Source organism: Pristiophorus japonicus, chromosome 12, assembly GCF_044704955.1.
Source record: "Pristiophorus japonicus isolate sPriJap1 chromosome 12, sPriJap1.hap1, whole genome shotgun sequence".
Lineage (NCBI taxonomy): Eukaryota > Metazoa > Chordata > Chondrichthyes > Pristiophoridae > Pristiophorus > Pristiophorus japonicus.
Window position 1 is genome coordinate 196410684 of NC_091988.1, and position 27276 is coordinate 196437959.

The 27276-nt window shown below is 50.2% G+C and overlaps 1 protein-coding gene across 1 annotated transcript; it reads right to left on the bottom strand.

The window, feature by feature from the left end:
- Nucleotides 1-9636: 9636 nt before the first annotated feature.
- Nucleotides 9637-21811, bottom strand: trib3 (tribbles pseudokinase 3). Its single transcript, XM_070896383.1, has 4 exons — nucleotides 21082-21811; nucleotides 17039-17335; nucleotides 15488-15780; nucleotides 9637-12068 (listed from the first exon to the last, which is right to left on the bottom strand). The coding sequence occupies exons 2-4, from the start codon at nucleotides 17327-17329 to the stop codon at nucleotides 11612-11614; spliced, it is 1041 nt and encodes a 346-aa protein (XP_070752484.1). The 5' UTR covers nucleotides 17330-17335; nucleotides 21082-21811; the 3' UTR covers nucleotides 9637-11611.
- Nucleotides 21812-27276: the final 5465 nt, after the last annotated feature.

The window sequence follows — 27276 nt, forward strand, 5'->3', positions numbered from 1 at the left end:
ATTCATCCATGCGGTCTCTAAATGTCTGCCATTGCCCATCCACAGTCAACCCCTTAAGTATCATTCGCCAATCTATCCTAGCCAATTCACGCCTCATACCTTCAAAGTTAGCCTTTTTTAAGTTCTGGACCATGGTCTCTGAATTAACTGTTTCATTCCCCATCCTAATGCAGAATTCCACCATATTATGGTCACTCTTCCCCAAGGGGCCTCGCACAACAAGATTGCTAATTAATCCTCTCTCATCACACAACACCCAGTCTAAGATGGCCTCCCCCCTAGTTGGTTCCTCGACATATTGGTCTGGAAAACCATCCCTTATGCACTCCAGGAAATCCTCCTCCACCGTATTGCTTCCAGTTTGGCTAGCCCAATCTATGTGCATATTAAAGTCACCCATTATAACTGCTGCACCTTTATTGCATGCACCCCTAATTTCCTGTTTGATGCCCTCCCCAACATCACTACTACTGTTTGGAGGTCTGTGCACAACTCCCACTAACGTTTTTTGCCCTTTGGTGTTCTGCAGCTCTACCCATATAGATTCCACATCATCCAAGCTAATGTCTTTCCTAAAGGCACTTTATAAATGCAAGCTGTTGTTGTATCACCCCTGTACTTGGTTATGGGGGAAGGAATGAGGCTGCTATATAAATGCAATTTATTTTTATCTTTATGAAAAAAAAAGGTTCCACTGACATGAAATGGCAAGACAGATTCTTGGGCGATAACATCAATAAGGTGGTGGGCATACGCTGACCAGGATTTGCTGTTGTGGTTTGGTATTGTCTGAATCTCCATTAAATCTCAAACGGGCTGTCCATTATTCTTTGTGTGCGGTTCTGTGGTTAATGATTTAACCCCAAGTGCACTGCGGATGAGTTATTTCTGGCACGATCCTGCTATCCATAAAATGGATCTGGTGACACAGCCTAACTTTCTTACTTCAACTTTTCGTTAAAAATAGTGCCTTGAGCTGATCTGAGCAGGGGCAACAGTTGCGGTGTCCGACTGACCCCCGGTGCTAGTCCTGATCGCTGTCCAGTGATCCCGGCTGAGTGTAGACATTGGCTAAGGACAGGATTGGGCTTGGCTTCGATGCCCGCTGCACTTGGAACACGTCGGTGACCTTTGCTGTCGAGGCTTGCACGCGGAAGAGGCACCGGGGCGAGGGTGTGGGTTGGTCTGGAACCTCCTAAAACCCCGGCGGAGTGAGGAGTCAGTAAGGAGGGAAAAAATTGGCAACGGGAGAGAAAAAAAAAATAGAATGAAGGCCGCAAAGTCAGAAAAATGTTTTAAAGTTGCATTTAAAATTCTTTGGGGTGGAAATTCAGTCACGCCTCTGTCGCGCGTTAACCCGGGCGCGGTGGTAAATTTTGTGCCGGGAAATGGTTTGCGTCTCCAGCCGCAAAATTCATCAGCTGGGCCCTGAGTGTGGAGCGGGGCGCTAAGGGAGGCGTTCCACACCTCTCTCAGGGCGCTAGGCTGGCTGAGCAAATGAAAATCCCGAGCTAAAAAGCCGGCCTCGGAGCTACCTAAGAGAGGCTTGCATGAAAAAAAAATCTTAAAAAACCCACCAAAAACATTCCCAATAAGTAACTCACGCCACCACAACATAAATCGCAAAGATAAAAATCAATCCTACTTATCTCAGGTCTACATTATTTACCTCACTGTGGCCGGTACAGCTCGGACCGCCCGCTTCCACAGGCGTTTCCACCAGGGGGCGCTGTGGGGCGCTACGGGTCGGACGCCAACCAAATATCGAACCGGTGTCGCAACCAGGGACGTTGCACGCCGGCTCGCCTCTTCCGGGCGGTAATGCTCCGCGCCCTGCCAAAACCAGCACCGAATGTCCCGGCGGGGCGCTGGAGATTGGCTGCCCGCCGGAAGTGCTTACCGCTGCCATTGCCGCCCCTCTGGGGCTCTAACAGGGGAAGCAGAAGATCAAAATCCCTCCCCCTTGTGTCTAATGGTAGCGTTGCTGTAATAAATTCTGACAGCGGGGTCGCTCAGTTACTGTGATGGTGTGTGATGTGTGAGCTGAATGCTTTACAATAGCTAGGCCAGGCATTCTGAAACTGCCTCAACTGCTGGTAGACTAGTGGTTGAGTGGATCAAACTCCTTCACAGACCGATGTGTCCCCGCTCTCCGCCGCCTCATACTGACCCTCAGGAATCTGGAGCGGATCGAGCTGGCGGGGAATAAGTTCAGTTCAGACGGGAAGGATCCGCTGAGATCGCTACGGGGATCCAGACCCAGACTGGGTGTGGATGTGTGAACATTACAATGTATGACCATCACTGCTCTCATTGAAGGAGCAGCGTGGGCGGCCTAGCCCAGCAGGCTGAGCGGCCCCCGGCCTGCGAGCACCATTGGAGCAGGCCGGGGAGTGGAAGAAGCTGCCTGGCGGTGTATCACTCCAGGGAGCAGCACGTGCTGGAGCAGGAGAGCAAGTCAAAAGGGACGTCACCAAGATCCAGGTCGCTGAATGGAGCGTGGGCAAATACAGCAGGAGCGGCGAGGTCAGGGCGAAGGAGCGGCGAGAGATTGTAGAGGGGCGCGAGTTCGGGGCCCAAAAGAGGCGAGGGCCCAGGGGCAGCACGGGCCAGCCCACACTGCAATATGTGTGCGCGCTAGGTCTGTGCAGCAGAGCTTGGTCTCCAGTCGTCTTGGTTAATCCTGGCTACTGGACCAAGACCTAGCTCTGTCGAGCCCGTGTGGTGGCTGGTGTGCAACGGCCACCACACGTTAAAAAAATCTACACACAGGCATCTTCCACCCTTCAACGTGCAGTTCAGTGCCTGGAATTTTAGGCCCTTCATTGAAAGACCTGTGAACTTTTTGACGTGGAAGCAAGTCATCCTCGACTCGAGGGACTGCGTACGATGATGATGATGATGGTTAAGTGGAGTTTCTAACCGATGAATCTCTGACAGTACTGTACCTAAAGAGAACTGCCCATTAGTGTATTAATGAAGGATACCACGTTAAGGGCTAGACTTTCCCCAAAGCCCTCACCGCCAGAAAAGACCGCTAAGCTTCTGCAATTAACACCGGCGAACATTTCCATTAATGAGGTAAGAATTACCGCCCGGCAAGAAAATGGATCTTGCACCAAGGTTCTCGGCGGCTTCTCGGCAGTTAAAGCTGAAACTAGGTGAAACGGGCAGTTCTTACCGGAATGGACGGTAAGTATTTAAAATTTAGTCCCAGGCTGTGGTTGGGCCTATGGCGGGGGAAACTCCAAAAATATCTTTTCACTTAAAAAAAAGTTAAGAAACATTCCCAAGATAGTTTTAAATGTAATTGCCGTTTTAGAATTTAAATTTTTTTTTTAAAACCCTTTTACTTATCTTTCATTGCAAGGTACTCACCTACTGCCCTGTTTCAGGCTGCTTCCCGCGGGCGGTTTCCTCGGCGATCTGTACGGGTCCACGTTGAGGCCAAACTTCGATCCTGGCGCTTTTCTCGGCGGTGCATGTGGGCGGTTTGCTCCCTGGCGGTCTTTTCGAAATGTGGGCGGTTCTACTTAAAAAGTCAGTGGGGGTGGGGAACTTTCGGCTGGGTGGTGTTTCATCAAAAAACAGTTGTACCACCGAAAATGAAGGCGAAAGTCCCCCCCCCCCCATAGAATCTTAGAACATTACGGGGCGCACTAGGAGGCCATCCAGCCCATCGAGTCTACGCTGGCTCTCTCGAAGAGCGATCCAGTTAGTCCCGCTCTTTCTCCATATCCCTGCAATTGTTTTTCTCCTTCAAGTATTTATCCAATTCTCTTTTGAAGACCTCTATTGAATCTGTATTCATCGCCCTATCAGCCAGTGCATTCCAAATCCTAACCACTCGCTGCGTAAAAAAGGTTTCTCCTCATGTTGCCTCTGATTTTTTTTCCCAATCGCTTTGATTATAGTTACAGAGTCCAGGCTTGTAGTCCCTTGTGCGTTAAAGATTACAAGAGTGATCTAATTAATTTTTTGGGGTGGATAGAGAGAAACTTATTTCCTCTGGTGGCGGGGGAAGTCCAGAACAAGGGGGCATAACCTTAAAATTAGAGCCAGGCTGTTCAGGGGTTGATGCCAGGAAGTATTTATTTGCGCTAAGGGTAGTGGACAGTGTTCCCTGTAAAGTGCAGGGGCTGCACACTGCTCCAGGCATTTCAATGCAAAAATCCCACATTACAGGGAGCATAGGTAGTGGAAAGCTGGTATTCTCTCCCCCCAAAAAAGCTGTTGAGGCTGTGGGTCAATTGAAAATTTCAAAATTGAGACTGATGGATTATTGTTAGGCAAGGGTATTCAGGGATATTTTGCACGGGTCTTGAGGGATTATGGAACCAAGGCGGGTAAGATGTCATTAAGATACAGATCAGCCAGGATCTCATCATCATCGGCAGTCCCTCGGAATCGAGGAAGACTTGCTTCCACTCCCAAAGTGAGTTCTTTGATGGCTGTACAGTCCGATACGAGAGCCACAGACCCTGTTACAGGTGGGACAGACATTCGTCGCGGGGAGGGGTCGGTGGGGCTGGTTTGCCGCGCGCTCCTTCCGCTGCCTGCGCTTGGCCTCTTCATGCTCTACGTTGGGACTCGAAGAGCTCAACACCCTCCCGGATGGACTTTCTCCACCTCGGGCGGTCTTCGGCCAGGGACTCTCAGGTGTCAGTGGTGATGTCGCACTTTACCAGGGAGGCTTTGAGGATGTCCTTATAACGTTTCCACTGTCCTCCTTTGGCTCGTTTACCATGAAGGAGCTCCGCATAAAGCATTTGCTTTGGGAGTCTCGTATCTGGCATGCGTACTATGTGGCCTGCCCAGCGAAGCTGATCGAATGTGGTCAGTGCTTCAATACTGGGGATGTTAGCCTGGTCAAAGATGTTGGTGCACCTGATGTTGGTGCACCTGTCCTCCCAGGGGATTTGCAGGATCTTTCGGAGACATTGTTGGTGATATATCTCCAGCGACTTGAGGTGCCTTCTATACATCGTCCATGCCTCAGATCCATACAGGAGGGCGGGTATTACTACCGCCCTGTAGACCATGAGCTTGGTGGTAGATTTGAGGGCCTGGTCTTCAAACACTCTTTTCCTCAGGCGGCCGAAGGCTGCACTGGAGACGATGCTGAATCTCCGCATCAATGTCTGCCTTTGTTGATAAGAGGCTCCCGAGATATGGGAAATGGTCCACGTTGTCCAGGGCCGCGCCGTGGATCTTGATGATTGGAGCTGTGGTGACAGACTGGTGGAGGACCTTTGTCTTACGGATGTTAAGCGTAAGGCCTATGCTTTCATATGCCTCAATGAATTCATTGACTATATCCTGGAGTTCAGCCTCTGAATGTGCGCAGACGCAGGCCATGATCTAACTAAATGGTGGATCAGGCTTAAAGGCTGAATGGCCCACTCCTGTTCCTATGTCCCTGTGATTGAAGCCTGTGAGAATGATTCTAGGGCGTGTGGCCAGGGTGCCAATTTCTGTCTAAAGTATCAGCTGTGGCTCAGTGGGCAGCACTCTCACCTCTGAGTCAGAAGGTTGTGGGTTCAAAGTCCCACGCCAGGGACACGAGCACATAAATCTAGGCTGACGCTCCCAGTGCAGTGCTGAGGGAGTGCTGCATGGTCGGAGGTGCCGTCTTTCAGACGAGACATTAAACCTTGTCTGCTCTCACAGGTGGAAGTAAAAGATTCCATGGCACTATTTCGAAGAAGAGCAGGGGAGTTATCCCCGGTGTCCTGGGCCAATATTTATCCTTCAATCAACATAACAAAAAACAGATTATCTGGATCATTATCACATTGCTGTTTGTGGGAGCTTGCTGTGCGCAAATTGGCTGCTGCGTTTCCCACATTACAACAGTGTCTACACTCCAAAAGCGTGTTATTGGTTGTAAAGCGCTTTGGAACGTCCTGTGGTCGCGAAAGGCGCTATATAAATGCAAGTCTTTCATTTTAAAACTGTGCATGCTACAGCAGGGTCAACACCCGAAAGACGTGGGAAAATGTAGTCAACTGTTTTATTAAATCTAAATAAAGCTCTCAATTTAATACCCTATATTATCCACCAGCCACATCTTTCCAAAACATACTGCTGCTTCCAACAGCTGCCTGTGCTGAAAATTACAGTGCAGCATTCAGCCAGCAGGTGGCGGTGTTGTGTCGTATCGCTGTTTGCACCATTGCTTGCCGCGGATCTTTGTGCCGTAACTTGTTGGAAGTGAGAGGTGATAGTGGCACACCTTGTGAGGGCACCAGGGAGGGGGAGGGGGGGGGGCGGCGTCTGGGACCTTAGCGGAGGGCAGGACCAACAGTCTATCTCCTTAACTCATGAGGTTTCAGGATTGAGAAAGGAAAAGAGGATCAACGGAGAAGGAAATGGGGGTGAATTAGAGTCAAGTCGGTCACAGAAAGATAAATAAAGAGAGGGAAAGAAAGATTGGATTAAGAGAGAGAGAGAGAAAAGAGAGAGACAGGAAAAGTAAGAAAAAGAATTAAATGTGACATTTTCAAAACCTCTTGGCAACAATTGACTGCACACAGGAGTGAGATTGAACACTTTAAATTGTTCCCATTCTGGACCTGAGAGGTTAGCACCTCCTTTAAAAGGTGCTTGCGCACTTAATTACCAGACTTAACTTTCTGCGGTGAGTTTAACAGGCAATGAACGTGCAAATCCAGCAAGTTCTTAAAGACGAGGGGGCTAAGGGCGAGACACAGGCAAAGCTGGCTCAGGCTGGATGGCCTCCTTCCGTGCTGTTAGATTCTATGATTTTCAAAGGGGCGTGGATGGTATATGTGTCCATGCACGTGATGGTGGTTACCTAGCAGTGATTAATGGTTGTAATACAGGTACAGGTTATGTATCCGAAATCCAGAGTTCTGAAATTCGGAATGATCAGGAATCCGGACACCAGGCTGATCCGTGGCAGGGTCGTCCGGAACCTGGAAAATGTTCCGAAATCCAGACTGCTCGGCTCTCGGCGGCCTGACCTGGCCCCGGCCCAACCTTGCCCTGGCTCTCGGTGGCCCGACCTCGCCCTGGCTCTCGGTGGCCCGACCTCGCCCTGGCTCTCGGTGGCCCGACCTCGCCCCAGCCCTCAGCAGCCCAACTTCACTCCGGCCCGACCTTGCCCAGGCCTAACCTCGCCCGGCCCTCGGCGGCCCCGACCTCGCCTCCTCCCCCTTACCTCGGCTGCCCGGCCCCCCCCGACCCCACCTACCTCGGCCCAAGCAAAGACGTTCCGAAATCCAGAACTACACGGAATCCGGAAGAGCCTCGGTCCCGAGGTTTCCGGATTTCGGACGTCACACCTGTATGTGCAAGATGTGTTTTCCATTTCCCCTGTCTTGCATCTTTTTTTTTGCATGGATTATTCCACAATCAGCGACTTGCATTTATCATAGAATGGTTGCAGCACGGAAGGCCATTCGGCCCATCGAGCCTATGCCAGCTCTCTGCAAGAGCTAGTCCCGAGGTGCTTAGTAAAATGTCCCAAGGTGCATCACTGAGTGGTTTCAGATAACATTTGACACTGAGCCACATGAGGAGATTTTGGGACAGGTGACCAAAAGCTAGACAGGTTTTAAGCAGCATCTTAAAGGAGGGGAGAGAGGTGCGGAGGTTTACGACACAAGCATCAAGAACACCTTCAAAGCCTCCTTGGTAAAGTGCAACATTCCCACCGACACCTGGGAGTCCCTGGCCAAAGACCGCCCGAAGCAGAGGAAGAGCATCCGGGAGGGTGCTGAGCTCCTCGAGTCTCGCCGCCGAGAGCATGCAGAAACCAAGCGCAGGCAGCGGAAGGAGCGTGCGGCAAACCAGTCCCACCCTCCCTTCCCTTCAACCACTGTCTGTCCCGCCTGTGACAGAGACTGTAATTCCCGTATTGGGCTCCTCAGTCACCTGAGAACTCACTTTGAGAGTGGAAGCAAGTCTTCCTCGATTTCAAGGGACTGCCCATCAATCCCGCTGGATGTCAACCCAGTATCGAAGCCGGAGCTGTGACTCCACCCGCCGGGACTGTCGGGGATGGGAATTGAACCCGGCCCCTTCTGGCCCAGAGGCAGGACTGCTACCACTGTGCCAAAGGCTCACGCCGATACACAAGATGTACAGAACCCTGGTCAGCCCCCATCTGAGAGTAACTGCGCTCAGTTCTGGGCTTGGAGGGTGGGGACAAGCTCATGGGGCCGAATGGCCTACTCCTGTTCATGAAGAGATTTATAAAGGTGACCTTTGATCCTGTAATAAAGCGGACTTGCTGAATTATCCCTTTTATCTCTTGTAAATGATTTATGTAAAACCCTTTTATGATGTGGGGTGGAGAGTCACAGACTTGCGTTATTAGTGACACAGGTTTCACAAAGCACCAAGGTTTCGGGGCAGGGCGAGAAACCTGATTGGAGGGATTCCAACAGGAAGTTGCAGGTTGGATGGCCAGCACTCTGGGAGGCAACAAGACATTCAAGGAGTGGAGACGGGAAGCGAATTGGAGATGGGGGAACGATGGGAGAACGATGGGAGCCTCAACGTGCCAATGATGGTCAACTTGACCATGTTCACGGGTACGATCAGCCAATCCCATGTTTCAGGGAGTTGCCCCAAACACCGAGGTTTCCTGGAGCAGGGAAAAGTTAGGTTCTCCCGATTTTAATGCATGGCAGCTGTATCCGATAGAATGGTAACGGCACAGCAGGAGGCCATTCGGCCTGTCGAGCCCGTGCCGGCTCTCTGCAAGAGCGGTTCAGCCAGTCCCACTCCCCCGCCTTTTCCCTGCACATTTTTTTTCCTTCAGGTACTTATCCAACTCCCTTTTACAAGCTGTGATTGAGTCTGCCTCCACCACCCTTTCAGGCAGTGTATTCCAAATCCTAACCACTCGCTGCGTAAAAAAAGATTTTCCTCCTGCCAATCACCTTAAATCTGTGCCTTCTGGTTCTCGACCCTTCCGCCAATGGGAACAGTTTCTCTCCAGAACCCTCATATTTGCTCGCTTGCATCTTCTGTCCGACCATTTTCAGTTTGGGGGGGGGGGGGGGGCGGCGGGGGCCAGATCTTGAGACATTGTGCAATAATGTGAAACGAGTCTCCAGCCCGCTTTACATCAATAGAAATACAGAACGGGGGAAAGGGATGCTAAATGTGGTGCCGGCTCACGGTCACCCGTTTCTAGTTCTTGCACAAAGTCAAAGATCGGCCTCTTGGTGTTGTGTGCCGTGGGCTTCGTTTGACCTCACCGACACCTGGGAGTCCCTGGCCAAAGACCACCCTAAGCGGAGGAAGAGCATCCGGGAGGGCGCTGAGCTCCTCGAGTCTCGTCGCCGAGAGCATGCAGAAAACAAGCGCAGGCAGCGGAAGGAGCGTGCGGCAAACCAGACTCCCCCACCCACCCTTTCCCCCAACCACTGTCTGCCCCACCTGTGACAGAGACTGTAATTCCCGTATTGGACTGTTCAGTCGCCTGAGAACTCACTTTGGGAGTGGAAGCAAGTCTTCCTCGATTTCGAGGGACTGCCTATGATGATGATGAATGGCCATTTTAAACAGTGATATAGGACCCAGTTATCACACGGCCTAGCCCCTGCAATTATCTGAAACGGGAGGCGTGCGGTTCAGAAATGTTCAACACTAAACAAAAAATACAGGGTTTTTTTTTTAATTGAAAATCGACAAATATACAATCAGTACCTACACGCAATAACTCCAATGTAGTGTTGGTGCTGCCGCACAGGTTATCAAACATATTTACATCAACGTCATTCTGTATCATAGATACTGTCCTGTACAAAATCCACAAGGGAACTAGCACCTGCCCAAGAAGCGACCAGTAACACCAGGCCTGTCGTGTTACGCTCATGGATTTTAGGCGAGTCACGGTGCAGGGTCAGTGGGGGTGGGGATTGGGGTTGCTACCGAAGGCACAGCCACACTGATGGCCATTGAATTCCCACGTTGGCTGCTCTCGGTCAATGCCGGTGGAAGGGTTGCCACAACGGGAATTGTCCACATTTCGGTTTTTGGCAATTTGGGACCGGACCGGCCGCTGTACGGTTGGTCATTGCGTTCAGCCGAGCTTACGGCGCCCGTAGCTAATGAAGAGCCTGGCACGGCATCCACTGTGCGGTGTCGACTCTTCCATATGCGAGATAGACGCGTGCCATCCAAACGTGGCCCCTACGTGTGCCCACGGTGCTTGCGGGCAATGGACACCATCTCCACCCCACCCCCTGCCATCTTGGATATTTTTTATGTTTTTAAAACGCCAAGAGGGTGCAGTCTAACACCTCCAGGTTTTAAAAAAAAAAACGCACGCTGAGCTTTTGGACAAAATAGGCACGCGCACAATCGCTGTATTCCACCAGGACAGTGCCGAGTTTGACATCCAATCACTCGGGGTTACCCCGCGCTACCAATCACTCGGGAACCAGGAAATCTCAGTTCCACAGTCTGTAAACACTGATGAGGCATTAAATGTATGTAATCAAGTATCAAGAGGTGCACGTGAGGATCTGCAATCTCTGGTCGGGAGAGAGCCACACTCCGCAGCCTGAACTTCACACTGCACAAGTCAGTGTAGACCAGTACTCTCCCTGGGTGGGGGGGGGGGGGAGCAGGAAGAGGGAGGTGATAAGCAAAGGAAATAGTTCAGTCCGGACAGTGCGCTGCCGACCCTTAACTATTCCACAAAAGCACTGTTAAGAGGAAAAGAAAAATCCTTCACTTTTGCACAATAATGGGGCTGGGCTAGGAGCTTTTGGTTCAAGCATGTGAATCCATCAAATTCTGGCATTCCAACAGATTCACGTGAAGTTATTATACAGAATACTGCCAGCAGAGGCAAGATTGGGAAAGCTGCTCTGCCCAATTCGGAGCAAATCACCACAAAGTTCTAGGCCAGGACATCACTTTTCTCGCCACCCACTACCCCTCCTCAACGGGCAAGGATAATAGACACTTTGGTCCCCAGATTTAAGGAAGGGCAAGTCATGGGAGAGAGGCCATACAATCGACCAATAAACCAACATTTGTTGCATCTCCTCACGGGGCAGGGAGCAGAAGAATAGCTCAGAAGTCCACGGATTTAGTCCGGCCGTCACCGAACGGGCCACCAATGTTCCCCGCTCCTTGCTCCTCCCCCTCTCTGATAGTTCACTTCCATTGCAGTCGCTCTGCTCCGAGGTAATCCTGGTTTTGCTGTTATTGCCGCCAATAATCTTCAGCTACAAATAAGGCGACTAGAGGGTCCCTTCCACGCCCCATCTCGGGGAAAGAGTCCAGTGTGGGTTTCCGAGAGGTTTGGAAAGCTGATCGTGCGGAGGGTCCCAAGGCTGGGTTGACCAACCCACTGTCCCAACACACAGTGTCACATTGCAAACACTGGCGGACGAGAAGGTGCCTCCACTCTGAAGCTCCATCCTTCAGTCAGAAAACCCCAAGTCACAGGGTACAGTCTGGAACCCCAATATCAAAGGCTTTCACTTCAGACCGCCTCAACGAGGAAGGACGCGGAAGTTTAAAGTCACTGTCCAATTCACAGATAAGGCACGCAACATCGTGACTTCATTTTTTTTTTTTTTTAAATACATTTTTTTTTTCCCATAAATTGCAAACACGTCTACAAATTGTCCGTGTCCTCCCTGTAACTATCTGGGACCAGCTGGTCGGTCGACGGTCCCGAGCCGGCGTTGAAGGTCACGTTGAAGTTGGAGCTGAACCAGGGATGGTCCAGGATCTCGTTGGCCGTCAACCTTTCCGCCGGGTTCCTCCGCAGCAGGCAGCGGATCAGGCACTTGGCTTTCGGAGAGATGTTGTCAGGGACGGTGTAGAACCCGCGGCGGATCTTGCCGAAGAGGGCGGCGGGCTCCGTGTCCTGGAACGGGTAGCGGCCCACCAGCATGGTGTAAAGGACCACGCCCAGGCTCCAGACATCTGCGGCTTTCCCAGAGTACGACTGCTTGGTGTTGAGGATCTCGGGCCCCACGTAGGCGGGGCAGCCGTGCTTGTCCATCAAGGAATCGTCCTCCCCCTTCAGGACACAGGCATCTTCCAGATTTTCCAGCCTCAGTTTGTTTCTGAAAGAAAATAAAATACTATTTAGAGCATGTGCTTTTAAACAACAAATTATTGCATGTATACCAGTGCCTTTAAATGTTATTAGGAGCGATTATCAGACACAATGTGACACCAAGCTACCCGAGGAGATTTTAGGACAGGTGACCAAAAGCTTGGTCAAAGAGGTAGACTTTAGGGAGCATATTAGAGGAGGATGGTGGTAAATGTGGAGAGGTTTAGGGAGGGAATTCCAGAGATTAGGGCCCAGGCCGCTGAAGGTGCGGCCACCAAGGGTGGAGCGATTAAAATCGTGGCCACGCAAGAGGCCGGAATTGGAGAAAGGCAGACAGCTCGGAGGTTTGTGGGGCTGGAGGAGGTTACAGAGATAGGGAGGGGCGAGGCCATGGAGAGATTTGAAAACGAGGATCAGAATTTTAAAACTGCAGTGTTGCCGGACCGGGAGCCGATGTAGGTCAGCGAGCACCAGGGTGAACGGGACTTGGCGCGAGTTACGACATGGGCAGCAGAGGGCTTGGACGAGCTGAAGTTTACGGAGGGTGGAAGATGGGAGGCCAGCCAGGAGTGCGTTGCAATAGTCAAGTCGAGAGGCAACAAAGGCAGGGATGAGGGCTTCAGCAGTGGATGAGCTGAGGCAAGGGCAGAGACGGGCGATGCAAGGGATCTTGGTGATGCTGCAGCTCTGTGGTCGCTAGCTCAATCTCGTTACCCGTTTAATGAATAAAACCTTTTTAAAAAGAACTCCATTTGAAACAGCCAGTCAGTTAGAATTGATGCAAATTTCACCACAGCTGCGATAGTGATTCAGTTCTCAGAACTCACTTCTCCCTTGTTGCAAGCAAATGACCACATTTAAATTTTGTTTATAATTTACAGAAAGTGGTAAGAATTGCCAGAATGCTTCCGAGAGGAACTGTACACCCAAGAGGCCAGTGCTAGTGCGTAGGCTGCACCAGAGGCCTTGTAACATAGATACAAGGTTAAATGTAAAATGTAAAACACTCAAGAGTTGCGAGGCTGTGGAATTCACTAGTTATTTAGTCAGAGACAAGGTCAACATTCCGGATTAGCTGGGATAGGTGGATGAAGGAACAGCGTGGCTAAACGAGGGTAGGATTATTTCTCTGGTGTGGACGGTGAACGACAGCCCGGACTGGTGGGGCCGAACAGTGGGTTTCCTTGCAGCGCCTTGCTGTCGGAGACCAATGATTTGACGTGGCTCAGTGAGTAGCACTCTCTCGCCTCGGAGTCAGAAGGCTGCGGGTTCGAGCCCCACTCCAGAGGCTCGAGCACAAAAATCGAGGCTGGCGGTACTGAGGGAGTGCTGCACTGTCGCAGGTGCCGTCTTTCGGATGAGACGTCCACCCTCTCGAGCACTACTTCGGCGAAGAGCAGGGGAGTTACCCCCCCCCCCGGTGTCCCGGCCAATATTTATCCCTCAACTAACATCACTTTGAAAAAACAAAACAGATTATCTGGTCATTTGTTTTACTGCTGTTTGTGGGAGCTTGCTGTGCACAAATTGGCACAATTGGTGTTTCCTACATTACAACAGTGACCACACGTTAAAAGTACTTCATCGGCTGGGAGCACTGCGGGACGTCCGAGATGAGTTCTTTGATTTCCCCCATTGCCAGCAATCAGTTTTTCTTTTAAGAGCGACCAGTTAGTGGCAGTCTGAGGATCCCAGACAGAGCCGCGCAGTTCCACAGCTGCACAGCATCACAGCACCACCAAGGGTCTGAAGTCAGACTAGGATATCATACTTCAGTGACGATAGCTCAAAATCAAAACTATCAGAATAATACACGTCCGTCGGTACAATGGTTTGGGTGAAAACAAAACATTGTAGGGAAAGCGTGCATACGGGCAACTCCTGCAACAAGGCAATCAAAGCGAATTAAAGAGTGGGGGGAGGGGGGGGGGAAGAACAGGTCAGATTGTCTCAGTACGTCAGAGGGAGCGACTGTGCGACGTGGCGTTGAACAGAGAGATGGCGCTCACAGGGAGTGTGGCTCAGCAGAGACCACCCCCCGATTCTCAGTCACGGACCACCTGCTCAGGATTAAAGCTCTCCCTCTGCTGGGGCCGCTCCCCACTGGAGGCATCGCATCGCTGAGTGGTCGGTAGATTCTGGTCAGACACAAGCTCACGGAACGGTGACCTACATTTTCATCACTCCCGAATCCCTTTTTGTGCAATTTCTTTTATTTTTGACCCTTCTCTGCTTTCGGTCTCTCTCTGCCTCAGAAATATATAAAAGCAAATCTCTCTACACCCTCCCCCTGGACAAAGTCTGATTCCTCTCCCCCCAGGCACAAAGCCTCACTCCCGCTCACCCCCCCTCCCCACCGATCCTTTGCACCATCCCTTTGCCAAGGCAACAGATCCACCAAGAAGCCGGCACCAGGCTGCCCAGGAAGCGATTCACCTCAGACCTGAACAACCAGCAGAAAGACCAGGTCCCTCCGCCCCTCTGGTCTGGGCTCAAAAGAAAACGAGAACACTTGTGTTTCTATCGCATCGATCCAAAATGCTTCACAGCCAACAAAGTACTTTCCCCAAGTGTAGTCACTGTTGTAATGTAGGGAAACACGGCAGCAGCATTTCCACACAGGAAGATCCCATGAACAGCAGATAATCGGGGTTTTTTTTTGTTGAAAGTGATGTTGGTGGAGGGATAAATACTGGCTGGTACACCGGGCAAGAACTCCCCTCTGCTCTTCTTCGAAATAGTGCCATGAGATCTTTTAATGTCCACCTTGGGTTCAAGCAGAAATCCTCGAGTTGAAAGGACTCCTATAGAGGGAGTGCAGCGAAGGTTCATCAGACTGATTCCTGGGATGGCAGGACTGACGTATGAGGAGAGATTGGATCGACTAGGCCTGTATTCACTAGAGTTTCGAAGAATGAGACGGGATCTCATTGAAATGTATAAAATTCTGACTGGGTTGGACAGACTGGATGCGGGGAGGATGTTTTCCCCTGGCTGGGAAGTCTAGAACAAGGGGTCACAGTCTCGGGATACAGGGTAGGAAATTTAGGACCGAGATGAGGAGAAATGTTTTCACTCAGAGGGTGGTGAGCCTGTGGAATTCTCTGCCACAGAAGGCTGTGGAGGCCAAGTCACTGAATATAAGAGGGAGATATATAGATTTCTAGACACAAAAGGCATCAAGGGGTATGAGGGAAAGGCAGGAATATGGTGTTGAGATAGAGGATCATATCGAATGGCGGTGAAGACTCGAAGGGCCGAATGGCCCACGACTGCTCCTATTTTCTATATTTCTATGACACAGACACATACCCCACACCTGAAGTACACCAGGCGATGGCAGTTTAGTTGTGGAGAGGTTAGTTAAATGGCCTTGAGCCCGCTCCGACCTCCACCCCCCCCCCCCCAACCTCCCCAAAAACACACCTCATCCTGTCGGTGAAGACGAACTTGCGCAGCTTGAGGTCTCGGAGCACGATCCCGTGGTCGTGGCAGTGGGCCACCGCCCCGACCATCTGCCCGAAGAGCGTGGCAGCCTCCTCCTCGCGGAGCCGCTTGCAGGTGCGCACGTACGAGTGCATGTCACCGTGGCCGTGCTGGAAGAGCACGTAGGCCTTGCGGTCCCCCGCGATCACCTCGGCCATCTGCCCCACGTGCGGGTGAGGCGGGAGGCGGGCGTAGGGCGCAATCACCTCGCTGTAGCGCTTCATCGCAAACACCTGCAACCCGGAAAAGGAGGAAGAGCCGGTCAAGGCAAACAACAGCCACGTGCATTTAGATAGCGCCTTTTATCGGCCCACGGCGCTTCACAGGAGCGCAAATCAGACAAAACTTTGACACCGAGCTGCACAAGGAGGTATTAGGGCAGGTGACCAAAAGCTTGGTCAAAGAGGTAGGTTTTAGGGAGCATCTTAAAATAGGAGAGAGAAGTTTTATATCGAATATACGGCACAGAAACAGGCCATTCGGCCCAACCAGTCCATGCCGGTGTTTATGCTCCACTCGAGCCTCCTCCCGTCTTTCCTCGTCTAACTATCAGCATAACCCTCTATTCCCTTCTCCCTCATATATATACACACTTGTCTAGCCTCCCCTTAAATGCATCGATACTATTCGCCTCAACCACTCCCTGTGGCAGCGAGTTCCACATTCTCACCACTCTCTGGGTAAAGGAGTTTCTTCTGAATTCCCGATTGGATTTCTTGGTGACCATCTTATATTAGTGTTCGTTGGTTGTGCTCTTCCCCACAAGTGGAAACAGTCTCTCTGTATCCACTCTATCAAAACCTTTCATGATTTTAAAAGGTCACCCTTCAACTTTCTCTTTTCTAGCGAAGAGAGGCCCAGCCTGTTCATCCTTTCCTGGTGGAGATGGAGGGGTGGGGAGGTTTAGGGAGGGAATTCCAGAGCCTGGGGCTTGGCTGCCAATGGTGCTGCCCTGCCCACCTGGACTCTAAAAGCATGCTTCAACACACATCTCCTCCCCGTGGTTAAGATATATCCTGCTTCAACCCAACTGGCATCAAGTGACACAGAAGAATAATAAAGCCAGGCAAAGGACTACCCAGTTGGGGTTTTTTGGGAAACAGTTTGAAAAGCACACCCCCCTAGCATCAGCTCCTGAACTCGACCCCTCCCACAGCCTGGGGCCCTGAGGCCAATTGTGCTCGACCCACCCCACCCTTGGGTACTGAGCCCAATTCTGCTCCCCCCCGCCCACACCCAAATTGTCAGGGACCTTGAGGCAAATTGTCACCCCTTCCCACAGCCTGGGGCCCCCCCCGAGGCCAATTATTCCCCCCTCCTCCCACGGCCAAGAAAAAACACCCAACCCACACCCAACTGAGTAGGGATCAGCTAAGACATGTAGGCCAGGAATGGATCCGGATTCCGCCCTGATCCGCGATGGCAGTGCGCGCGACAAATGGCGCACCCTCCCACACCCTCCCCCTCTCCTGCTAGCATCCATAACCTTACCTTGCAGATGTAGTCCTGCTCCGTGTGTGTGTGGACGGCCCTGTAGCAGTTATTCGCCTCCGTGGGATTGAGCAGGAGGTACGGTCCGATGCGGGACGCGCTGTTGTCATCATCGGAGGACGACGGGGTTGGGGATGGTGAGCCAAGGCACGGCGACAAGGCCGGGATGGACAGCTGACTCAGACGGGCCCGCTTACATTTGGGGAGGTCGGGATCATCAGCATCGTCAAAGTCTAACCTCTTCAGCCTGGCGGGGTGAGAGGGCAGCGAGCTCGGGGCGTTCACACTCATGAGGATCTGCATCAAAAAAAAAGGGACAATTTTACAAAATGGTTTCTTATACAAAATGGCTCTAAAGCTACATTCATAGGACCAGGAGGAGGCCATTCAGCCCCTCGAGCTTGTTCCGCCATTCAATATCATGATTGACCTGTGACCTAACTCCATCCACCTGCCTGTGCCCCATAACAACAACTTGCTTTTATATCTCAAGGCACTTCACAGGAGTGTTAGAAGACAAAAATTTGACACCGAGCCACACAAGAAGAAATTATGGCAGATGACCAAAAGCTTGGTCAAAGAGGTAGGTTTTAAGGAGCGTCTTAAAAAGGAGAGAGAAGTGGAGAGGTTTAGGGAGGGAATTCCAGAGCTTGGGGCCCAGACAGCTGAGGTTCCGGCCACCGATGGTTGAGCAATTATAATCAGGGATGCTCAAGAGGGCAGAATTAGAGGAGCGCAGACATCTCTGGGTATTGTGAGGCTGAAGGGACTTACAGAGATAGGGAGGGGCAAGACCATGGAGGTATTCCTCAATACCTTTGGTTAACTGAAGGCTATCAATCTCAGATTTAAAATGAACAATTGATCTAGCATCAATTGCCATTTGTGGAAGAGAGTTCCAAACTTCTACCGCCCTTTGTGTGTCGAAGTGTTCTCTAACTCCACTCCTGAAAGGTCTGGCTCTAATTTTTAGACTGTGCTCCCCTAGTCCTAGACTCCCCAACCAGCAGAAATAGTTTCTCTCTAACCACCCCATTAGTTCTCCTTAATATCTTGAAATCTTTGAGTAAATCACCCCTTAATCTTCTAAATTCTAGCGAATACAACCCTAGTTTGTGTAACAATCAGTCTGTGCCAACGGATAATTGAAGAGAATGAACTCAAATGCACCCAGCATCATATCTGAACTTGTGTTTTAGAGCTTTTTAATTAATATTTTAGATACTTAAGGGAGTTCCCGCTTAACCAGCGCTGTTTCAGTTGATAAGGATTGTGAAAGAGAGAGATGTAAACATCTTCAGTCTCCTCTCAAATTGTTTGGATCACATTCACCTGGTTTTGAAATTCCAATTCTGCACCTCTGAAGGCGAGGGAGTGTGAAGCCAAGAGGGCTCAGTGTAAATCTAGATTACAGCCGGCGTGGGGGGGTTGTTCACGGCACAAAACTGACCGGAATACAGCGTTAATTTGAGTGCTGATACGAGGCCGTTGAGGTTGGCTGGTGGAAATGCCACTACACTGGTGCAGTAGGTGGCGCTGGGGTAAAGCGCAGGCCTGCTCGATAAACCACTGATCGAAAGCGAAAGACACAACCCCACAGCTTCATCCAGCGACCCCCCGCAATCACACAGATCCGAACTCTGCTCCTCCCGAAACAAACACACGGACCTCCGCCCAGATTCAGCGCTTTGCCAAACCCCCTCTCGCAGCACAAACTGGTAAACACCAAGACCAGACTCACATCTCCGGCTCTCGACAGCCTCCCGAGCCGGGCGGGATTCTGATGAATCACATTCAGGATGCACTGAACAGCCAAGTTCAGGTAACAACTCATTGCCCAGCCAATCAGATTACCTGGGGCCAGTTGCTCAAATACATGCCTCATCCATGAGTGGCACTGACGCAATCAGTGTCTGTGCTCATAGATGACACTGCCAGTAATAATTAATCAGCTCAAAACTGCTCAGAGCATAGAAATAAAAACCCTTTTATTATTGCAGAAGCATGTCACAGTCACACACTTGGGGAGTGATTCATTTTTTTTGAATGAAAGACAAACTGTGAGCTGGAAAAGGGTTTAAAGTGATGACCTCGCCCCTCCCTATCCCCCAGCCTTACAACCCCTCCGAGATCTCTGTGCTCCTCCAATTCTGGCCCGATAATAAATCGTTCCACCATTGGTGACCGTACCTTCAGTTGCCTGGGCCCCAAGCTCTGGAATTCTCTCCCTGAACCTCTCTGCCTCTCTATCAGCTCCTGTTAAAGATAAAACTTAAAACCTATCCCTTTGACCAATCTTTCAGTCACCTGTTCGAATATCTCGTAGCTCTTTGTGAAATTTCTTTTGACAAAGTTCCTGTGAAATGCTTCAGGATGTTTGACTACGTTAAAGGTGCTATATAAATGCAAGTTGTTAATAGGGGAGGCAGTTTTGATCAAAACCAGGCCCTGGTCTGGGTTGGTGCAGAATCCATCACATGGCATTGGGTAGAAAGGATCAAACAGAGGCGGAGTGGCCAGACCGAAAGGGGGTGGGGAGGGCAAAGAACTACAACTTGTATTTATATAGCGCCTTTAACATAGTGAAATGTCCCAAGGCGCCTCACAGGAGTATTACAAGACAAAAAATTTGATGCTGTGCACTTTAGGAGATATTAGGGCAGGTGACCAAAAGCTTGGTCAAAGAGGTATTAAAGAGCGTCTTAAAGGAGGAGAGAGGTGCAGTTTAGGCAGAGAGTTCCAGAGCTTGGGGCCCAGGCAACAGAAAGCATAGCCACCAATGGGTGAACGATTATAATCTGGGATGCTCAAGGCCGCCAACATTCAACACCCACATGGACACAAGGAGGAGGAGGGCGGCTTGTTTTAAGAATCACGCCAAGTATACATTGAAAACTCAGCCATTGATTCTATTTACAGGCTGTAGACCAATAGACAAAGGCCGCAGCCTGGGGGGGGGGGGGGCAGAGAGAGAGAGAGAGAGAAAGCGATAAATACGAGGGAAAGCCAACCCAACACTTCCATTAGAACATAGGAACAGGAGGAGGCCATTCAGCCAGAGTCTGTTCCACCATTCAATTAGATTATGGCTGATCTGTATCTTAACTCCATTTACTCACCTTGGTTCCTTATCCCTTACCTTACAAAAAATCAATCTCAGTTTTGAAATTTTCAATTGACCTCAACAGCTTTTTAGGGGAGAAGGTTCCATAATTCCACTACCCTTTGTGTGAAGAAGTGTTCCCTGACATCACCCGAGTGGCCTGGCTCTAATATTAAGATTATGCCCACCCCTCCCTTGTTCTGGACTCCCCACCCCAGAGGAAATCGTTTCTCTAACCACCCTATCAACTTATTTAATGATCTTAAAACACTTCCAGTGTCTTGATTCCCCTTAAACTAACGCAGGCATCCGTGAACACACGGCAGGAAGGTCAGTAAAGGGACTTCTAAACTTCATAAACATTGGAGTGTAAAAAGCTGCAGGAATTTCAGGTATCGCCGTAGCTTTACATTAACACACAACTTTACCCCGGGAGGAAGGAGTGTCCCGGGACACACAATACCATCACAAAAACACCCCCAAAACTAGCAAAAGAACTCGATTGCAGCGGTTTGAAAATCTCAAGGAGAAACTCGCCTCGCGCGACAACGAATGTAAAAGACTTCGAATAAAAACTAACTCCGAACCCCCAAAATCACAAACCGTTAAGAGAGAGGGAGGAGGATAAAAAAAAGTTTCTACCAACTTCTCTGCGGGGTTAAAACTCTCTCTGGACAAAGGCCTACTTTCTGCAAATAAACTTAAAACACAACCTGAGCGGAGGGGGCGGGGAGAGAGAGAAAAATTGAAATATTTGGGAGTGCAATCATCATAAATTTTCAACACCAGAAAACAGTGGGGCGAGGGAGAAAGTCGAATGTGGGACAAAGAAACTGAAACACACGCCCCAATTTAACAAAAAAAACACGGTTCAATCATAAACACGGTGAGTTTCAGGCGCACACAAACACACATTTTTTTTTTATTTTAAAACTCTTACCCAAGTTTTTCCTTTCGTTACACAATGAGAAGAATTCGCCGAGTCAGTTTCGATTAGGAATTTCCAGCAACAAAGCAATATTCGAGTCTGTTTTCTCTCTGTCTCTCTCTCTCTCTCTCTCTCTGTATCTGTATCCTGGTCGTTTCAAAGATCCCAGACTCGGTCCCTGAGCCGAACAGAGCAATCTTCTGTGTCCCTTTTCTTGCTCTTGCCTCGGTCTCCGTCACTGGCGGCGGCTCACAATCCCCCACGTGTGCCTCTTGGGAGCCCCGAAACTGACATAGAAGCGGACCTTGGCTACAATCGCAACTCGGCAACAACGCGCCCTATCTCCCACTATCCGCCAACATTTTTATTCAATAATATAACGTTTCAGAGAGAAGAGGGAGGGGTTACAATTCTTTGTAATTCCTCGAAAATAACTTATTTAAACAAATTCCAATGCCCCATAACCAGAAGCATTACACGGGGTACAAAGTCTCGCAACTAAGAATGCAAGTTGCTCCTTTTGTATTCAGAAGTATCTCTCGCTCTTTCCATGGGATTCCAGAGGCGGGTAGATTTTCTCTCGCCTGCTTTCCTTGCGTTTAAAGCTGCTTTGCTGGTGCGATGCGAGTGAGTGAGGAGTGAGTGTCTCTCTCTCTCTCTGCCCACCGCCTAGACAGGGTATGATGTACGTCTGCTGTAATCTGACTGAATTATTACACAGCTCTATGCTTTCACTCTCACTCTGAGCTGGCTGACGTTGACTGGGTTGCCTATTGCAACATCCTCCCACCTCCCCATGCAACTCACACATTATTGGCAAGAGGAGAGGGAGGGAGGGGAGGAGGAAAAAACACCTTGTTTCAAAGACAGGTTCAACCAGATATCAAGAAGTGGGCGGGCAGACCAGATATTATTAGGAGGCTCCTCCCATATATATGTATATAAGGGTCGTCAGATCAAACGTGCAGTCCCCAACACACCAGCCCCATTTTATTCACTGCCTCTCTAAAACATCCATCCTCAAATCACAACATTTTAAGTGAGGGAGAAACGCAACTGAAAATAATGGAGAGCTAAACGCGGAGAAAGGTTAAAACATTAACTCTCTTTCTCTACAGATGCCCTTTCTGTTTAACCCGCAAGGAGACACCGGGTTGCCCCCATGTCATCAATCGCAAATAAAAATAAAACCAATAAAAGTGCCCCCCCTTTTAAAAGGACGAGAAGAAAGAAAGACTTGCATTTATATAGCGCCTTTCACAACCACCAGATGTCTCAAAGTGCTCATCATCATCATTGGCAGTCCCTCGAAACGAGGATGATTTGCTTCCACGCCAAAAAAAAGGACGAGTTCACAGGTGTTTCGAATGAAGAACCCGAACTACATCCTCAAGGCTGGAAGATGCCTGTGCGTGGATTTTTTTAACGTGTGGTGGCCGTTGCACACCAGCCACCACACGGGCTCGACAGAGCTAGGTCTTGGTCCAGTGGCAAGGATTAGCCAAGACGACTGGAGACCTGCTCTGCTGCACAGACCCAGTGCGCGCACATATCGCAGTGTGGGCTGGGCCCGTGCTGCCCCAGTGCCCCTGGCCCCGAACTCACGCCTCCCCTGGGCCCCGATCACATCCCTCCCACAGTCTCTCGCTGCTCCTGCTGCATCTGCCCACGCTCCAATCACCGACCTGGACCTTGCTGATGTCACTCTTCGCTGCCGTCGCCCTCCTGCACCAGCTCGGGCTGTACCTTGTAGTGGCATGCCTCCACGCTGCTCCCTGGGCTGCACACCACTCCTTTTATGGCCCCGACCTATACAGCCAATGAGATACTTTTGGAGTGTAGTCGCTGTTGTAACGTAGGAAACGGGGCAGCCAATTTGCGCACAGCAAGCTCCCACAAACAGCAATGTGATAATGTCCAGATAATCTGTTTTAGTGATGTTGATTGAGGGATAAATATTGGCCCCAGGACACCGGGGAGAACTCCCCTGCTCTTCTTCGAAATAGTGCCATGGGATCTTTTACAAAGACCTGAAAGAGCAGATGGTTTTAACATCACATCAGAATGACAGCAGCTCCGACAGTGCAGTGCTTCCTCCGCACTGCACTGGAGTGGGACTCAAACCTATGACTTCTTGACTTAGGTGAGAGTGCTACCTACTGAGCCACAGCGGGGCTCAACTAATACAACCCACATTATAAAAAGGACAAAGGAAAGTTAGCAAATTAAATAATAATGTTATTCCCTGTGTCCACTACACACCGGCTCTCCACAGGAGCTCTCTGGCCTGCTGAGTGTTTCCAGCATTTTCTGTTTTTATTCCAGATTTCCAACATCCACAGTATTTTGTTTTAAGGTTCCCATCACTTTGGATTGGCTTTAAATCCAATATCCCAGAGCCCCGCGGGGTAGTGGGCCAGCCGCTGACCCATCTGACCAAACCATCACTGGGATAATTTCATTCCGCTTGGGTCTCAGTCCTTTGTGTGGGGAGCAGTGTAACGACTGACAACCCTGTGTGCCCCATGTTATTGATGTCTTTACATGTATGCTGGATTAATGATTACATCTGCAATTTATTGAGAAATCATTGCCGTTTACAGCATTGCTGTAATCTAATCAGTGCGTATTATAAATTAATGATTCACTATAAGAATTGCCCCTACAGTACATGCCCAAATAACGTGAAACTCTTTTAATAGGTGTATATTGCTGAAATTTAAGACTGCATATTAATCGTTCAATTATTAAACGGCCTCTCCAGCTCAGCCCACACAAACTCCAACGATTGAACAGCAGCCTGGCCCAGGTCCTGTCCCACTCTAAAAGCAGCTCACACTTTCACCTGAGTCAGACGGTCGTGGGATCAAGCCCACACTCCAGGTCTTGAGCACGTAATCTTGGCTGACACCTCAGTACAGTACTGAGATGTTGAAGCAGTGGGTAGTACTCGCGTCTCTGGGTCAAAAGGTTGTGAGTTCAAGTCCCCACTCCAGAGTCTTGAGCACAATCCAGGCTGACACACTCCAGTGCAGTACTGAGGGAGGCATCATCAGAGGCAGTCCCTCGAAGCGAGGATGACCCTCGTCCAAGCCAAAAAAGGGATGAGTTCACAGGTGTTTCAATGAAGGACCTAAAATTCCAGGTCCTGAACTACATCGTGAAGGGTGGAAGATGCCTGTGCGTGGATTTTTTTAATGTGTGGTGGCCGTTGCACACCAGCCACCACACGGGCTTGACAGAGCTAGGTCTTGGTCCAGTGGCAAGGGTTATCCAAGATTAACTGGAGACCAAGCTCTGCTGCACGGACCTAGTGCGCACACATATCGCAGTGTGGGCTGGCCCGTGCTGCCCCTGGGCCCTTGCCTCTTCTGGGCACCAGATTCACACCTCTCCTGGGCCCCGGTTACTTCCCTCTATGGACTCTTGCCGCTCCTTCGCCCCCTCCTGCTGTGCCTGCCCGCACTGCAATCAGAGACCTGGCTTCGCAGTCGTCGCCCTCCTGCATCAGCACGCGCTGCTCCCTGCAGTGGTATGCCATCGCACGCTACTCCCTCCAATGGCCCCGGCCTGCTGATGGAGTGCTGTACTGTTGGAGGTGCCGTCTTTCCGATGAGATGTTGAACCGAGACCTGGTGTGTCCTCTCAGGTGGATGTAAAAGATCCTATGGGGTATATCTCCCTGGTTGCCTGACCAATATTTTTTATTCCTCAATCAACATCGCAAAAAAACCCAGATGATCTGGTCATTATCTCATTGCTGTTTGTGGGAGCTTGCTGTGCACAAATTGGCCGGTTCCTACACTTCAAAAGTATTTCATTGGCTGTAAAGTGCTTTGGGACGTCCTGAGGTTGTGAAAGGTGCTATAGAAATGAAAGTATTTCTTGTTTTTCTCGGAGATGCCGTCTTTCGGATGAACTGTTAAACTGAGGACTAGTCTGTCACATCTGGCTGCTCATGTGGTTGTAAAATAAAGTTTGTGATGCTATTTGAAGAGGAGCAACAGCAACAACCTGCATTTGTATAGCGCCTTAAACATAGTAAAATGCCACAAAGGCACTTCATAGGATCATTATCAAACAAAAGTTGACATCGAGCCAGATAAGGAGATATTAGGGTGGTCATAAGCTTAGAGGTAGGTTTTAAGGAGCATCTTAAAGGAGAGAGAGGTAGAGAAGCAGCGAGGTTTACGGAGGAATTCCAGAGCCTAGGGCCCAGGCAGCTGAAGGCATGGCCGGCAATGGTGGAGCGATGAAAATCGAGGATTCGCAAGAGGCCAGAATTGGAGGAGCGCAGAGATCTTCGGGGGTTGTAGGGTTGGAGGAGGTTATAGAGTTAGGGAGGGGGCAAGGCCATGGAGGGATTTGTAAGCAAGGATGAGAATTTTAAAATCGAGGTGTTGCCGGTCTGGATGTTATAGGACGATGAGGAGGTGATTCTTTATTCTATTCCTTGCAGGAGTTTTGGTGTTAAACATGTTCCACACAATGTCCTGTCCAGTGCTGGGGGGAAGGGGAACAGGGTGTGCACATTTAAAATTGTCATTTGCATTTATTGATTCTGCTGCTGGCTACAAATAACAACAGTTTACATTTTGTTAACACCCCTCTGGTAGTGAGGCCTCTCAGATTAAAAGTTGCACAATACGGAAACCAATAAGGATTCAGTAGGCAGGAACATTAGGAACAGGAGGAGCCCATTCAGCCCCTCAAGCCTGTTCCACCATTTTATTATATAATAGTCAAACTATTCCCGATGTTGGGGAAGTCCAGAACCAGGGGGTCACAGTCTAAGGATAAGGGATAAGCCATTTAGGACCAAGATGAAGAGAAACTTCTTCACTCAAAGAGTGGTGAACCTGTGGAATTCTCTACCACAGAAGGTTGTTGAGGCCAGTTCGTTAGATGTATTCAAAAGGGAGTTAGATGTGGCCCTTATGGCTAAAGGGATCAAGGGGTATGGAGAGAAAGCAGGAATGGGGTGCTGAAGTTACCATGATCAGCCATGATCATATTGAATGGTGGTGCAGGCTCGAAGGGCCGAAAGGCCTACTCCTGCATCTATTTTCTATGCTTCTATGTTTCAACTCCATTTGCCAGCCTTTGTCCATATTTCTTACCGTATAATAAAAAAATCCAACTCTCGCGGTTAATGCATTGAACGCCAGCATAACCCACTCGTTAATCTACTTGTCAGATTTTCACTACATAAAGAAAATTGAATGCGTAGCACTAAAACCTGGAACTGGTGGATTTAGGATGGGGATTTCTCATCTGCAATCCCAGCCTAAACTGCACGATGGGAAATGTCGGAGAATTGAGGTGGCGAAGTTTTCTCCCCACTTCCACATCCCTGGGGGTGGGGGGGAGGGGAGAGGTCTCCCTGCGGAGGTGACGGTAGGTCCCTTGGTAGTGGCCTTGTGACTGCCTCCTCTCCCTTCAATCCAGCCCAGAGACTGACCTACTGAAGCATTTGTGCTGATTTTTAGGGGTGCTCCTGCCCCTTCAAGACCCTTGTTGGATGTTGCGCTGTTGCCCTGCCGCATCACCTCCGGAGTTTCCTTGCCAACATTGGCCGGGGCGCTCGATGCCACTATCCATGATCGAATTGAATGGCAGAACAGGCCCGAGGGATTGAATGGCCTCCTCTTACTCCGATGTACCTACTTTCCCTGCTGCACCAGCCCCAGAATTTCCTGGCTGACATTGGCCCAGTCCCTTTGGATTCCGCCCCCCCCTCCCCCGTCCCCAACGATGCCCCGACCCAGGAAAATGGATCAGACTTGGGTGGACACGGGAGGGCGCGGGTTGGGGGGGGGGGTGGGTGGGAGGGGGGGAACAGGATGCACTACCACCTCCTGCTCAAACTCTGCCCCCAAACGGCCATTGTATTAGCAAACGGCCAAGGCGGATTTTCCTCCTTAGCGTTGGACGGAAAGCATCCCATGGCTGGAGTACACGTCGGAAAATCTGGGAAGGCTGGTGGTACGTGTTACTGGCTTGTACCCATGGGATTGTACCCAAGGCAGGAGCACGCACAACCACCCCACCTCAAGCCCGTCCCGGATTTTCCTATGTGTACTCCAGTCCTGGGGTGCTTATAGTGTCAGCCGTGTCTCACGCTTGTCTCTGGGTCAGAAGATTGTGGGTTCAAGTCCCACTCCAGAGACTTGAGCACAAAAACCTAGACTGACACGCCAGGGGAGT

What these genes read in the sequence shown, in the direction of transcription:
- trib3 (XM_070896383.1), bottom strand. Translation starts at nt 17,329, where the DNA reads ATGAGTGTGAACGCCCCGAGCTCGCTGCCCTCTCACCCCGCCAGGCTG. An exon ending in AGCAGGACTACATCTGCAAG is followed by an intron (nt 15,781 to 17,038) that starts GTAAGGTTATGG and finishes TCCGGGTTGCAG; the next exon opens with GTGTTTGCGATGAAGCGCTA. An exon ending in GTCTTCACCGACAGGATGAG is followed by an intron (nt 12,069 to 15,487) that starts GTGTGTTTTTGG and finishes ATTTTCTTTCAG; the next exon opens with AAACAAACTGAGGCTGGAAA.